The sequence below is a fragment of the Atractosteus spatula genome, chromosome 4, assembly GCF_055471065.1.
Source record: "Atractosteus spatula isolate fAtrSpa1 chromosome 4, fAtrSpa1.hap1, whole genome shotgun sequence".
Taxonomy (NCBI): Eukaryota; Metazoa; Chordata; class Actinopteri; order Semionotiformes; family Lepisosteidae; genus Atractosteus; species Atractosteus spatula.
This window is the reverse complement of record NC_142709.1, coordinates 30,360,587-30,376,060: the sequence shown is the minus strand read 5'-3', so window position 1 is coordinate 30,376,060 and position 15,474 is coordinate 30,360,587. Positions and strand designations below refer to the sequence as shown.

General features: G+C 36.2%; 1 protein-coding gene across 1 annotated transcript in view; it reads right to left on the bottom strand.

Moving 5' to 3' along the window:
* Nucleotides 1–15,474, bottom strand: part of ubac2 (UBA domain containing 2) — a 96,661-nt gene that overhangs the window by 24,102 nt on the left and 57,085 nt on the right. Inside the window, exon 6 of the mRNA XM_088914815.1 lies at nt 12,952–12,999. Coding sequence (XP_088770941.1) covers nt 12,952–12,999 — 48 coding nt within the window. The remainder of the gene's footprint in view (nt 1–12,951; nt 13,000–15,474) is intronic.

Genomic DNA, 15,474 nt, shown 5'->3' with positions numbered 1-15,474 from the left:
CGCTTAAATATATCTTAACTATTATAGTAAATAGTAGCGTAACTATTTCAACAGTTTCAAATTAGTGTCAAAAGTGAATTATTTCAAAGTTGGACTACAAGCACTTCACTCAAGAGTTTTAGACAGTTGAATTAGCAAAAAAAAAGTTACATCAAAATAAAGTTCTTAGAAAAAGGAACAGACACATATCAGATTTATTTCAAATGATTTCAAACATCTTGTAAAGTGTAGGTACTTTATTATGGAAGAAAAACACATAGTAAAGGTCAGAGGTGTCAGATTTGACAAGATACTGTGGAAAAGGTGTTTTAACTTCTTTTTTTAGGGGAAACAGAGGATGTCATGAAAGGTGAAATGTACTATAGGGCAATGTGCACTGTCTGTGACTCATCAGGTGGAACAAAATGCCAAGTTCTATCTGATCTCATGAGGTGTGTTGGGACTGTGCAGGATGTCACACTGCAATGAATATGATGGTGTTTCAATAAATAAGGTAAAAAGAGCTCACAAGTTAATATACTTTACAGTAAATAGCAACAGGCAAAAACAACACTATGACACAACACATTTCCTGATAGTGTCCAAGCCTAATTAGGCCCGTGGTGGAACCAACCCCATGGATCCATCATACTAGAAATCTCTTCCAAGCACTTGGAGCCACAGTTAGCCATCAACAGCAAACCATGTGCTGGATTTTTCAAAAGTGGAATCCAGAAATGTAAAAGTGACCACTTTTACATTTCAGGTGGCCACTGAACGCTGGAGGGGCCACCACCTGTAAAACCTGTAGTTCGTGACATTTTCAACATCACAGTAATAGCAATATTGCTTTAAACTGTTGGTTCAATGTTGTTATAATATTGCGCCGTCAACAATAATAGCAACAGAGTCAAATTATTTTACTAACTTACTGGTACAATTTAATCAAAATATTGAAAAAAACAAAGCCATATATTTAAAGGCTGCAAGTGTGTACAATCACCTATACTTATGCTTAATTATATATTTACTTAACTAATGTAGTAAGTAGTCGCATAACTATTTCAACAGTTTCAAATTAGTAAGTAAATTATTTCAAAGTTGGACTACAAGCACTTCAGTCAAGAGTTGTAGACAGTTTTATTAGCAAAAAAGTTGCTTCAACAGTAAGAGCAGTAACAATAGTGAATCATTAACATACTGTTGGAAATAACACATTTTTCCACAGCTTAACAGCACAATCAATAGCATATAACAAAAGGCAAACCTTCATCCCACAGCTTCTACTAAAGCTAAAAACAATCTAAGTTCACTATTTCTGAATGTAGCTGTTGCTATGCAACAAAGTACCAACTTAACAGAGAGCAGCATTTATTTTTTCTACAGCTGCTGACCTTTCTCAGCAAGATGTCTGACATAATATTTTAAAGACCAAATTTCTACAACTTACAAGTGATTTCTTTTGAGTTCACCAGCTGCTTCTAGTCAACCCATGAAACAGCATTTGGCCCACTGATTTGCAATTTCTGTTTTAAAGGGCAGAAGAATCAGAAATTCCCAAGAAACAAATCATCCAAGTCATAAATATTCAATATTCATTGGCAAAGTGCATCTGGGCATTATCATGTAGCAGGACATACTGTAGTGCTCTGACATGGCAATCCAGATTTATTTCAACAAACGCTGTCCACATTGGGGATGCAGATTTCAGCTCTGGTGTTACAAGTACAAAGAGACAGTAAGGTCCAGTGTTGACACTCACCCTGGCAAAGGAAACCCAGATGGTACCAAAACACAACAGCTTTCTCACTGATGTGAAATGCCTTGGATTTCTTTTCAGGACAGGACAGACAGGTGTCTTCACATTGCAGATATAGGTTTCTCAGACGCACCCATGCTTTATCTCCTTCAACAAGGAGGAACTGCACCCCTTCTGCATGGTAAGTTGTCCGAGTCCAACAGAACCTTATGTGTGTTTTAAGTGAGCATACACAAGATGCTTTGGCACCCAGCGGGTATACAAAAAACTGTTCATGCTCGATTCTCAGCATGGCTCCCAAGGAAATGTTGAGTTTGTCCACAACAACAGCATCTTTCACACATTTGCTTTCCATAATCAAGACTTTAATGTGGCCAAATAGTTTTTTTCTTTGGAGACGTTGTTTGGATTCCCAGGTTGCTACTCATTACAAATTTCAGCCAAGCCCATGCTGAAAGCACGGCACCATAACCAAACTTGTCTCTATGACATGATAATGGACCAGTACACTTCGACAAGCTGAAAAAAATCTTTACATGCTGAAATTGAGACACACTAGGCAGAATGTCATACTGCAGGGGTGTTTATGAATGAGAGGGTGTTTCAATAAATTAGGTAAAAAGTGTAATCCCTCACTATACTAGTTTTTGTTTCTATAAGATTTAGTTTACAAGATGAACTCTTGCAAAGTACTGCTGAGATTTTTTGTTTCTCACATCTCCTTGGATAAGAAAATTGCTATTTGTATTTTATTACATTTTAACCACTGTACTATACCGTTAATAAGCTAGTGACTTTAAGCACGTTACTCAAATAATTAACAAGGATTGTTATTGTTTTCATACTAACAGTAGGTAGTTTTGTGCTATATATACTAAGGTGACGTTTGGGCACATAACCAACAATAAAACCATGATACACCATTTTCCTGGATAATGTGCAAACCTCAGTGTTTGACCATATTTGTACAAGGTGAATCATCTATAAACTACCATTACAACAGACAGCAGACTTGCTCCCACAGGCACATCACAAAAATGTAATCTCTCTACAAGGAAATTGTGGACAGTACTGAGGAAGGTAAGGAAGATGATAGGACACTGTACGGTATCTTTAGGCTACTGAAGGGGAATTTGTTTAACTGTCCATGAGTTACAAGAGCAAAGCCTTAGCCAGGTTTGAGTCTAAGCAGGTTTGAGAGTTGATAAAACATGCCAAATTTAAACTCAACTGGCACATCAATAGCCAAATTAAACAAATCTTTAATTTTAAGAAAAAATTGGCATCACACAAATATGTAATCCACAATTCAATATTAATAAAATTAATAAATTGTCACAAAACTACAGGAGACTAGAGGGAGAAGAGTTAATAAATTCAGAGTTAAAATACATCAACTATAATTTGTTATTGTCTACCTCATAGATTTTATCAGCCTTATATAATCACATCATATTAATATTATCAGATACAAGTAAAAATGCATTTACTATCATGAGCTCAATATAAAACATGTTTGGAATAATAGTTAAACTCTTGAGAATTATAATATGAATAGTTTCATACTCAAAGATCTGGCAGCTAAATGTCCTTGATGAGTTCTAACTTCCCGCTGACAAGACTGGCTGGATTGGTCCATGGTCCAACTTGGCAGCTGCTTGCTCTGTGCAGCAAGTGTCCCAGGTGCAGAAAGAGGAACAGAGCTTTGCCTAGCATTGCTGAGAGTATCTCTGCCAGAAGTGGGCAGAGTCTTGCTTAACCTAAGTCTTTAAAAACAAAAACAGTCTGTGCACAGTTGTCTTCTTGGGTCCAGCTACAATTTAGACAGCCAGGAGAACTCATCCTAGCTATATATTGGTTTTGAATATGCTTGAATATTCAGGTTGTCAACAAAAAGACAAAAAAAGAGTCCAACTGTCTTATTTTATTGATCAGGCAAAAATATGTTGGGTTTGCAAACACACTGTTTAACTGGCGAAACAGTTCATAATCACCAGGTGTTATGGCCGTTTTTCTACAACAACAAAAAAAGAATTGGTCTTGGAGCCATATTTATCTATTCAGGAACATTTTTTCAAACATATATATCCATTATTGTGTTGGTACTAGAGTTAAATGTTTTTCAGGCATTTGGCCTGTTTTTGAGCAGGATCAGTTTGCATGACAATCCATGTTTATCAAAACAGTTTATGATGCTGTGACTGACCCCATCCTTAAACAAGGTGGCTCTAGGAACCTAAGCACTTGACACCCACTATGGCAATAGTGTACATTGCTGGAGGAGTTATTTTCAGAGGCTCTGCAGGTATTCAGACAAAAAGGGCTCCATAGCAGAATCCCCAGACTGTTAATAACACTGCTCTTAATTTCTCTAAACATCATTCATCACATCATCACCCAAAAAATAATTAATACATTACCATTCAGTGCCTCTATTTACAGAAAATTGTTCTCTTGTGAGTTGTTGCTTGATAAGTCATCTGAAATTACTGTCACTCCATAGTCTGGTCTGCGTTGCAGGTATAAAAATAACTTTAGCATCTTCTCAGGTTCAAAACTGAAAGATGTTTGGCTGTTCGTACAATCTGCCAATATATTATTTAATTGGTGGAGCAGCTTATAAAGCAGATCTCTCAATCTCAGCATAGCATTCATGTCCACATTTAAACCCAGAGATTATCAGTCATTTAAGCAGCTAATTGAAGAACAGGGCCAAATGTAGTTCAGAAATGAAGTGGAGTAATTGTCAGGAACAGTTCTTTCCGGGCCCTATGCGGACGACACGATCCGAAATGTGAGGATACAATTGGGAAAATAGTCATGCAGGAGTCGGTCAGGAGACAGGGGGGCGTGTCCATGCAGTGCTGGTGTCCGGGGGGGAGTGAATCCAGGGTGAACAATCCAAGGGTAAATCCAGAGGGGGAATCCAAGACGGGAGGTTTAGTCCAAGACCAGGGGATCCATCCGAAGACCATAACGGAGCCAGACGCGGCAGGACCCCAGGCTCTCACGATGCGGAAATCAATGAGAAGCCTCGGGCAAACGCCTGCGTCTGGCTTTAAGGTGGAACTAAAGAGGGGCTAGAATAAGGAACAGGTGTGGGGAATGGGACAGAACGAGGAAGGGCTGGAGCGCCCTTAAGAGGAGGAGTAACGGTCGTGACAGTAATATACAAAAAATAAATGCTTTGAGCCAAGAGTGATCATAAAAATCAGTATCACATTTTTATTTATAGTGATTTCTTTAAATTGGGAAAGAATATGAAAAATACCAGTTCTAACATCTGTAAAAGTGTGCTGATGATCATTCTTCACAAAACCTCAAAATGTGTACTTCCTGAATATATCACTTCAAATTTCTGTGACAAGCTGTTGCACAGACTGTGCTTAGTTTTCTCTAATAGAGAAGAAAACAAAATCCTGTGTGGCAGTTTCACAGAAAAAAGAACGACAAAGAAATGTATGCTGCTAGTTTCAGCAAACAGTTATGAAAATACCTTAACTTTTCAATTTTGAGGAACATTAGGTTTTGAAAATGTACATTCTGAATTCAGCTTGTTCATCATACAGTACAGGTTAATAATTGCAGAATGGAGATCTGTGTTGTCAAGGGTGCTGTGTTTTCTAAGTAAAGTATAGTTAGGGCTTCTCATTTTGTGTTTTTAACTGATAAACACTGATAAAACACCCACTATGGATTAAAAAAGAAATCTGGATTTATCTAATAAGCAATGCAAAATGCCCACTGGATTCCCCTCTTCTCCTATTGCTTTGTTTAAAGTGTTCACTCAATGAATATGTTTATCAAGTATTAATATTAAAGCACAAATATCACATTAAATACCAAAGATTGTGAACTAGTTCACAACTTTTTTGTCAAACAAATTCAAAATGCAGTGTGCAAATGCTGTGAATGAACCACAATGATAACAACCAAATCATATGCAATGATACTAGAATAACTGAACCAGGAATGCACGCAAGCCCTAAAATCCTTGAATGGAGTCAACTTTTTAATACATGATCATAAACACTGTACATTTTAATCCTGTTGTATAGAGATGTTGGTGTGAAAAAAACATGTTTGTACTCTTTATTTTACTATATATACTGTAGATGGTGGATGACTAGTGCCAAGAAGCAATATAGATACTAAATATTAAACTAGAAAAAAATAATGAACAAAAATAAAAGGGTGGTTAGATACTATGAGTGTGTGCTGTTTTAAAAAATATCTGCACCGCTCATTACACTGATACTAATACTGCAATTCTAAGAAAAAAAACAGAAGTCCTGCCATTCCAGCAGTTCCAGCCAAAAATCAGTTCATAAGAACACAGGCCCTGCTGGTGCAGAAATCGCCATGGGCAATGGCATTACTGAATGATCATAAATAAAAAATAAATAAATTTGAACCTATTTCCTATTGTGTCTTTCATGTATAAGCCCCACCTTGAATCTATGTGTGCTGATGCTGGCCGACATCTGACCCAGTTCCTAAACACAGGCTTGTTTGCAACAGGAAGGAGACAGTCACCAAAAACAAACCCACAAATGTGTTTCAAAGAGCTACTGTAGCTCAGATTAATCTCTAACAAAACAGAATACTCAAATTTGGCATAGGATTTGTATGACTTGAATTAGAACTTGGTAAGACTTTGAGGAACAGAAAGTTCCTGTGGCTGGGTAAACCATGGTTGTGTGGTTGATATAGAGAGTAAAATGTACAAACTGAAGCCTTCATGGTCTGTAACTACATACAAACAAATCAAATGGTGAAACATGAACCAGGGGACACAAGTAAAAACTATGTGACGGTGTATTTTCATCCAATACATTTATAGAACACTAGGTCAGTGGGTGGGCTAATTATTCACATTGAACTCAAATGGTAGAATTATTGCAGTATTATAATTATACATACAGCTGGAAAGGAGTGAAAGTATATGTTATTACATGAGTCAGCATACGGATGGCTCTAGATTCAATGTCTATCATCTGACCTCCCTGTCAAATTCATGGTTATTACTGTTCTGAAAAGAATGTCATATAATGTTATACAGTATTAGTGATTTAATTAATGTTAATAAATGCCTGCATCTATAGTTAATAAGTCACTGTTCTTTAAATATTTACTCACCAAACCTGTAAAAACATACTTCTGTGGTAACTGATTTCACCTCAGCTGTTTCAAGGTATTTTCAGAGTAGCGAGCACTGTTGTTGCTGGCTAACCTCACCTCTTACATATTAACAAAGCAAACCCACTGTGGACAGAAAGAGGGTTTTTATTTTGAAAATAACAAAATCTGTGACACTTGAACTTACATATTATTTGATGTCACTCATTGCTTTGCTTGAAATGCTGGAAAATCTGTTTTGGGCTCTAAACTTGTTAGTTTCGTTTTTTTTTGCTGTTGCTAAATTGGATATTAAAAGTGGTAATTCAAGGACATGCCCATAAAAGTAGAGAAGATCTGCTTTCCACACGGCATTTGTTCTGCCGGTAGCACACTATAGTATCATCTGTGCAATTAAATGAGTGAAGTCAGGTGATACTGTGAAGGCAGCAACACCCTGTGTTTTTTTCACACCCCTTTTTAAGACTATTAGCTTGGAACACACTTGCCCGGCTGAGCAGAACAGCTCAAGTTCAGTAATAAAAAGGGGAGAGTACATTGCTGCCTCTTGTCTTGTCATTGCGTTCTAGAATAAGAGACCAAATTTTGTATTATTATTAGTCGGAAACATTTAAACTAGGCAGAAAGTGCAAAGGTGTGAAAACAAAGGTTAATGCAAAATCATACACAGTTCTATTTTAACAAATTAGGCAGCGCCCACTTTGCTTGCCTATTCCCCAAAGGATTGTGGGAGTCTGGTACAAACTCCCCAGCCAAGAAATGGCTGGATCCTTTAATCACTTAGCATCTAACTAAAGAAGGGGCTAGATGTACAGAATGGCCTCCTCTTATGTTCTTATGACAGCTCCAACATGCACCTGTGTCCTCTCCAGCACGGGCCTCTAGACTACCACCTCCCAGTGTTCATCATGCCAATATCCCTCCATTACAACATCACCATCAGTGCAAAAGTTTGTTTGGATTTTCACAGGGGGGTGTGACTTCCATGTCCATCCCTCAAACCAAGCAGGATAAAGACAAAATGTTAATACATGTTCTTTCTTTATCGCAGGTGCCTTTACTGGGGTTTATTAGTATTTTATCAACAGGGAGCTTAGGAGGCTCAACTGATTTCCAAATTCACTGAATCCCAAATCAACATTTCACCTCAGTAAGCTTTTTAATATGATGTTAGGGAAAGGTAATTTTTTAAAAAGTAATATTATTCACTTACAGGTTGTGTAACATATTTCTTTTTTAAAATAACAAGGCATTGGGAAAATAATTAAAAAAATTAATTACTTACAGTAATCTTCAATTAGTAATGTACTATGTATATAGTTATTATGTAAGACAAGACCTGTTAAAAATACAGTATTCCCCAAATGTTATTAAAGGTAACTTTCCCCAATCCTGTTTCTAACATATAAATAACAATCAGAACAACTAGTAATAATACAACTCTTATTATTATTTTGTATCGTTTAACATGATTTCTATAAGCACATGCACATAAACTACTATACAGTGTATATCACACTAACCAGAAGTTTAATCCTATTGATAGATAAAAAGACAATAATTGACCCCACTATTCTTACTACTGTAACTTAATTCTACTCTGGTTCAGTCTCACACCCAGCATGTTTTGCAGACTGATAGCAACACCTTTGAACAGGCATGTCTTTGTTTGGTCACACATTTAAAAAAACATCCAACCTTACACTGGTCTTTAACATAAGCGTTGAAGAATAACTCTGTTATGCTTTTTTGCCCAGACAATTATTTCCATCTGATAGAATAGAATTTCGAACGTCGAACAGAGAACATACTATATTTTTTAACCTATTTGAAATTAGAGTCTTAGAAACTGTCTGGTTTTCCCTGCTGCTTGTTAAACAGGTTTCAAGCAGATAAACTGAGGAAGACAGTTCCTTTCTGACTGACGCCACTGGTGGTGTTCCACAACGCTCCATTCTTGGTCTTGATTTAGTTTTCTAGTGCTTCTTGGTGATGTCTGTTCCTATTGTTTCTTGGCATTGTTTTTATTTTTATACAACTGAACTTTTTCAGTCTTTTGTTCTTCCTTTGTTTACAATGTTGTTTTTTTCATTTTTTGTTAAGTGCTGCGCATTATTTTCCTGAAACACACTTTATAAAAATAAACTGAGCTATGACTTCTATAAATCCTATACAGTTTGTGTACCAAAATCATATCACATATCACATATCACATTATTAGTATCACAGCAACAGATTCATTTCAAGAATGCCTTCCTTCATTTTTTGAAAAGTAATGCTACCCTTGAAACTGTCTGGTATAGAATTTAATCTGCTCCCTTAAGTGGATGAAGCAGGTCAGTAACCGAAGATGACAAGCATCCCTAACTAAAATAGTGCATAAACTTTAATTTCCCCCAAAAATCCAATATATATCCACAGGTACCTAATTTTCTTAAATTATGAAGGGAGTAGTTCGATAATTCTCCAGTCAGTACATAGGGAATGTGATGTTACTTTAAATGTCAGTTGGAACTGCACTTTCACATTCAAATACTGTAGGAGGCTCATTTTACATAAGTTCAGTCTCAGGAGTACTGTCATTACCTTTTCTGTTAAGACCACATCCTGGCATTTGTGAAAAGGAAGATAAAACTCGAATAATAATAACAACACAGAGATGATCTGAAGCGAAAAATTAAAGAGAAGATTTTAAAGAACTGAAAACAAAGACCTGAACTTACGCACAGTGTCATCCCCCATAAAACATCAAATTAGATTCTGGAAAAAATGATCTGGTAATATGAAAGGGGAAGTGAGTATCAGCGAGAGCTTTGTGTAGAGGTGTCAGTGACATACTCTAAACATGCCCAACACTAGAAATCTGGAGATTCAAACAGTCAGCTCCCGCGCAAAACCTAGTGATGTTGTGGTCAGTCATATCCATGAACCACAACTGTCAAAGCTTCTCTCCTTTAATTGTAATCTTTTTTCACATTAAAACATCTGCTCATAAAGTTATATTGTCATCACATTATTCTTCAAGTAAACAAAACCTTATTGATTAATTAAAGTTTCTGTACAAGTAGACTGACCAATTTCTCTATTCCAGCCCTAAATCTTCCAACAATTGCATGCACTCCATGGGGAATTGACTACCTAAAATTAGTCCAGCAAAAGGTAACTGAATCACACTATTGTATATATATATAGTAATGATGTTCAAATATTATTTCTTTCTTCGGGATTAATAAAAAAATAGTTTTAACTTATCGCCCACTACTTTGAAAGTAAGGATCTTCCACAATAAATATTTAGAGATATTCTGCTAAAATTAACCCTTCCAGCGATGTTATATTTTGTAGGATTAAAATGTATGGACAGTTTTTTTTAAACTAAATATGTTTCATCAAACTTGAATGCAAAAATTGAACTCATATTGGTAAGAGAATAATGTTAACTGGAAGTACAAGATGCAATTTTGTGGGGTTTATGGTACAAATGCTGTGGGGAAACAATTAAAAATGTAGATAGAATGATAGGATAGAGAAATACAATTTAAATAAAGAGACAGTAAAATTGTAGAACGTACTAGAAAGGCCACAGAGACTGTGTGTTTTGGAGTAGCGATATTGGACTGCCAATAAGTGTATGTTGCCAAAATTTACAAGTTTACTAGAATTTAAATAAATTTTTTTATTATTATGTTACTGATTACTCATGCCTCTGAGCATACTTTAGATAATGTGGTTGAGAATGAATTCCCCTTTCTCTCTACAAAATGACCTGCAGTCTCATTTCTCTAACAGAAATTCCCACACCCAAACCCTGATATATGATGGTTTGGGTGGTACCTGAGACTTGTACTTGTAATTTTTTTAATTTCTTCGTCTTCACGTGAACAAGATTCACATTGCTACTTGACATCATTCAATGGCACTGATGAAGATCCGAAAGTGGAGGAACAAACCATTTTCTGAACTTTGTAGAACTGTACAAGGCGGGTGGAAGAGAACTAAAAACAGTCCATATGCTGATGAAATATAGCTTTGTTAAAGTTATAGGAAAATGTAATAATTAGGTGATTTAAAAACAAGAAGACAAGACTTTAAAGTAATAAGACAACAGAAGATCTTTGTTACTGGTTAAGGAAATCCATTTAGCCATCTAATTTTAGCAACTGCTTTATCTGTAGATGTGTACAGCGAGCTGGAGACCAACTTGGCAGGCACAGGATGCATCATGGGGGAAGGGCGGCACTTTAGAGACACCAGATAAACAACAGCTGGAATAAAATCTCAAATCTACGGCCCCTGTGAACTGAAAACTCAACAGGCTCCTTACAAATGCTCTGAAAAATACAGCTGATCACTTCAAATGGGATTTTTTATTGCACAATATCCACCACCTCATTGTAATTTTCTTTCCAGTAACACCCACTGTTGCACACTGAAATGAAGACAGTGCATTAACCACTTATTTTGTGGGGTGTTCTGTTTTTATTAGCTATATTTCTAGACATACTGTATCAACATTTTATTGCCTTCTTTTGTCAGATGGACTGTTGGTAAATGTTTCACAATTGATTACAATGTAAGTTGTTAATAAATAAGGTTCAGCGTGTTTATTTCCTGTTGTGTCTCCATGAGAGAACCCTTTACTTCAGTATTGTTACATAATAAAGCTTTCACCAGTTAGAACCTGTTTGCTTTTGGATAATTAGGATCACCTAGAGTTGTCATCATTCTATCAATCTGTCTGTGTTGACTTCAGTGTTTCGAGTATACTGTATACTCAAAGGTCAAACTGAAACTAAACATCTTTGTTAAAAAAGGCAGAAAATGATGAAGCTAAAAGAAAATAAATCCTAATTTAAAATGAGAGGCACAAAAACTGGATATATGAAAATTAGCAATTTGGAATATAATAAGAAAGAAACCACTACCAATCAGGCAAGACTGGGTAGCATCTACAGTTATATCATAACAAGTAACAGAGCTATCACAACAAAACCCTAAAACAACATTAAAAAAAATTACTTACAATCTCTACACTGCTGGAGTGATGGTATTAAAAACCACAAACCTCTTATCAATACCAGTGCAAGAAAAACTAGATTAGAATTTGCTTAATGCTAAGAAATAAACCTTACCAGAACTTTTACCAAGGTGATGGAAAGGTTAAACTGTGGAGGGAGAAAGAATTTGCAGATGCCCCAAAGAACACCACCTCATCTGTGAAGCATGGTGAATGTAATGCCATGGCCTGGGCCTCCATGACCACCTATAGATCTGTCTCACTCCTTTTTATTGATGACGTAACTAATGCCAGGAGCACCAGAACACCAAATGTTTATAGAAACATTTTGTCTGCTTATGTAGAACAAAATACTTCCATATATATTAAACGGTACTTCAATGACAGGAAAATGAGCCAAGACATACAACCAATGCAACCAAGGAGTTAATCATGAGTACAAAGTAAAAAAGCTTTTACAGGCTAAGTCAATCTCCACATTTAAATTCAATTGGCCAAGTATTTTACATGCAAGAAGAGGCAAGTGGCTACAGCAACTCCAAGTGGCTTCGGCAAAGACTTCGCAAAGCATCTCAAAGATTTTGGTAAGCTCAATGGTTTGCTAACATTATACACTAATACTGTTGCCTTAAATAGATATGCAACCAAATAGTGAAAATTATAATGTCCCAATTTGTATGGTCACTCGGTTGAACAAAATATCTGTTTTTGTTTAAAATCTGATCCAAAGTTTCAAAATAAAAAATGATATGGAATTATATTGTAATTTTTATTCATATTAACCTCATGACCACAAATACAAATTGATTGACTATAAAGAAAAATATATATTTTATAAACTGCAGAATTCAGAGACTGTTTTAAACAGCAGATACAGGAACCAAAATCATTCTACTGAAAAACTTACATAACGAAATTAATTATACAGAATAAACAAGGAGAAACAAAAGCCTTTCTAACAACTGCAACATTGACAACTAAAGATTTTAATGAAGCCCACCATTTTACCCAAATACAGTATGGTACAGTATATACAGTAATATTTTTAATATACTTACCAGCCCACTGACTGCATTGATCCACATGACAGAGCTTGATGTTAAGAGCTACAAAATGAAGAAAATAAAAATTAGAGATATTCTAATTGTGTATGCCAGAACAGCATTACAAATCACACCACAATGGATGCACTGATCGTTATGTTATGGAGGTTTCAATAACATCATTCAGCTTTATGACTTGACTTGGCTCTACAAGAGATCATGACATGCTTTGGCATTAATGGTGTTGGCAGAGTTGTGATCATCTACCTGGCCATGTGGTCACCATGAAGAGATAATAATAATAATAATAATAATAATTGCTTACACTTATATAGCGCTTTTCTGGACACTCCACTCAAAGCGCTTTACAGGTAATGGGGACTCCCCTCAACCACCACCAATCTGCAGCATCCACCTGGATGATGCGACGGCAGCCATAGTGCGCCAGAACGCTCACCACACATCAGTTATCAGTAGGGAAGAGAGCAGAGTAATGAAGCCAATTCATAGCTGGGGATTATTAGGAGGCCATGATTGGTAAGGGCCAATGGGAAATTTGGGATTTTTTTTAAAGACCACAGAGAGTCAGGACCTCGGTTTTACGTCTCATCCGAAGGACGGCGCCTGTTTACGGTATAGTGTCCCCATCACTATACTGGGGCATTAGGACCCAGATGGACCGCAGGGTGAGCGCCCCCTGCTGGCCCCACTAACACCTCTTCCAGCAGCAACCTTAGTTTTTCCCAGGAGGTCTCCCATCCAGGTACTGACCAGGCTCACACCTGCTTAGCTTCAGTGGGCTGCCAGTTGTGAGTTGCAGGATGATATGGCTGCTGGCCAAACATTTGAAATCCACCCCTATGCAATTGTGACACTTCATCTTGGCTCCACCTAGGACACTCTTAAATCTTCCATCTCTTCTCTCTTCTTCCGTAACACTCTCGTCTGTTATCTTCAGTATGCCTTACATGGAGTGAGTCAAGGTGCTACTGCAAGGGAAATTCTGTGGACGTTGAAGCAAGCCAAAATCAGAAAACCTGGGAAGGACGGGTTCAATTTATAGTAGGGCAGGAAGTTAGGCCAGTTGGGTTTAATGAAGTAGGTTTAATGAGGGAAATGTCAATGCCACACCTTTAATTTTTTGCATGTTTTCCTGATCTCAGAGCATGTGAAGCTGAAGGCCTGTTAATCCAAGACAGGCTGTTAATGACCAGAGCTTTTTGAGCTCTTCAGTTTCAGATTCCATTACAAGTTTTTACAATCAAATGTAACATAGTACGAGTGGCACTAACCACTGTAATTCTCGGAATCTACAGTGCAAATAATTTGCATATAGAGTTAACAGGGAAAATTTGAGATTATGCTTCTAAATATCATGGTTTACTATTTACAGTAGCCCTATATATAATACCATCTACCATGAAGGCCAGTGTGATTACGCACAAACCACTGACATATTAGTTTGAAAGGGTAAGCAGTTGCATTACTGTCAACTGCAGGCAAGCACCATCTGTGGGGAAAAACTATCAAAGGGATCTGTGGCAAAACACTGCTATCAAAGTCAGATTTCAATACATCAACATTTTAAATATCTATTACAATTTATGGAAAGTGAATGCTGCATAATGTTTTTTATGATTACAAATGTACACTACCAGGTTAAATTATATTTAGTTAAAATTTAATTTTAATTTAAGAAACATAAAAAGTGACTGTAGAAATGAGAGGAAGATATTTGACCTCTTTATCTCTTTTGGTTGCTTTTATCAGCACCTGTCATTTTTAAATAAAATATTATAAAAACACACCTTCATATGGACCGGAATTGATATCCAATCGTACACCTATTTTATAGTTTAATAAAAGCATATCTAACTGACCAAAAACTCAAGATACAAATTAAAGACTCTTCAGTTACCCAGAGGACTCCAACCCTCATCCCTGAGAGACCCAATCTAATCCAATCAATTTATAGATCACCAGTTTCTACTGATTGGAAATGTGCAAATAAACGATGGATTAAAATGTAATCTGTTCAATTAAGGTAACTCTGGTCCTTTGGAGATTTGGGTCTCAAATAAACTCAAAATTACTTTCAGTAGTTTGAGAAATTACCTGCATAATTAATCACAATTAAAAATGTTGTAGAAATTGTAATTTAATGATGACCTATAAAACCTGCTAAATTAAAGATCTCTAGAACCAGGGTGGAAGGCCCCTAATAAATCAGAGTTATTTTACAACTTAAGAAAATGTAGCTTTTGAAATTGAATGCTACAGTAACTAACATACAATCAAGCATAAACGAATGGCTGTGGTGGTATAATATCATATAATATCAGAAAAGAAAAGGTTTTACCCATGTCCAAGTGTTTTCCCTTCCTGTTAGCCTCAACACCTAATACACAAGTATGTTTGGTATGCTTTGCACTTTAAATATGCACTTTTTGGCATACCAAATTATTATATTGAAAGAAATGTTAAAAATGAAGTCTTAATATAAGTGAAAATCAAACACAAGTTAATAAATTGATGGCT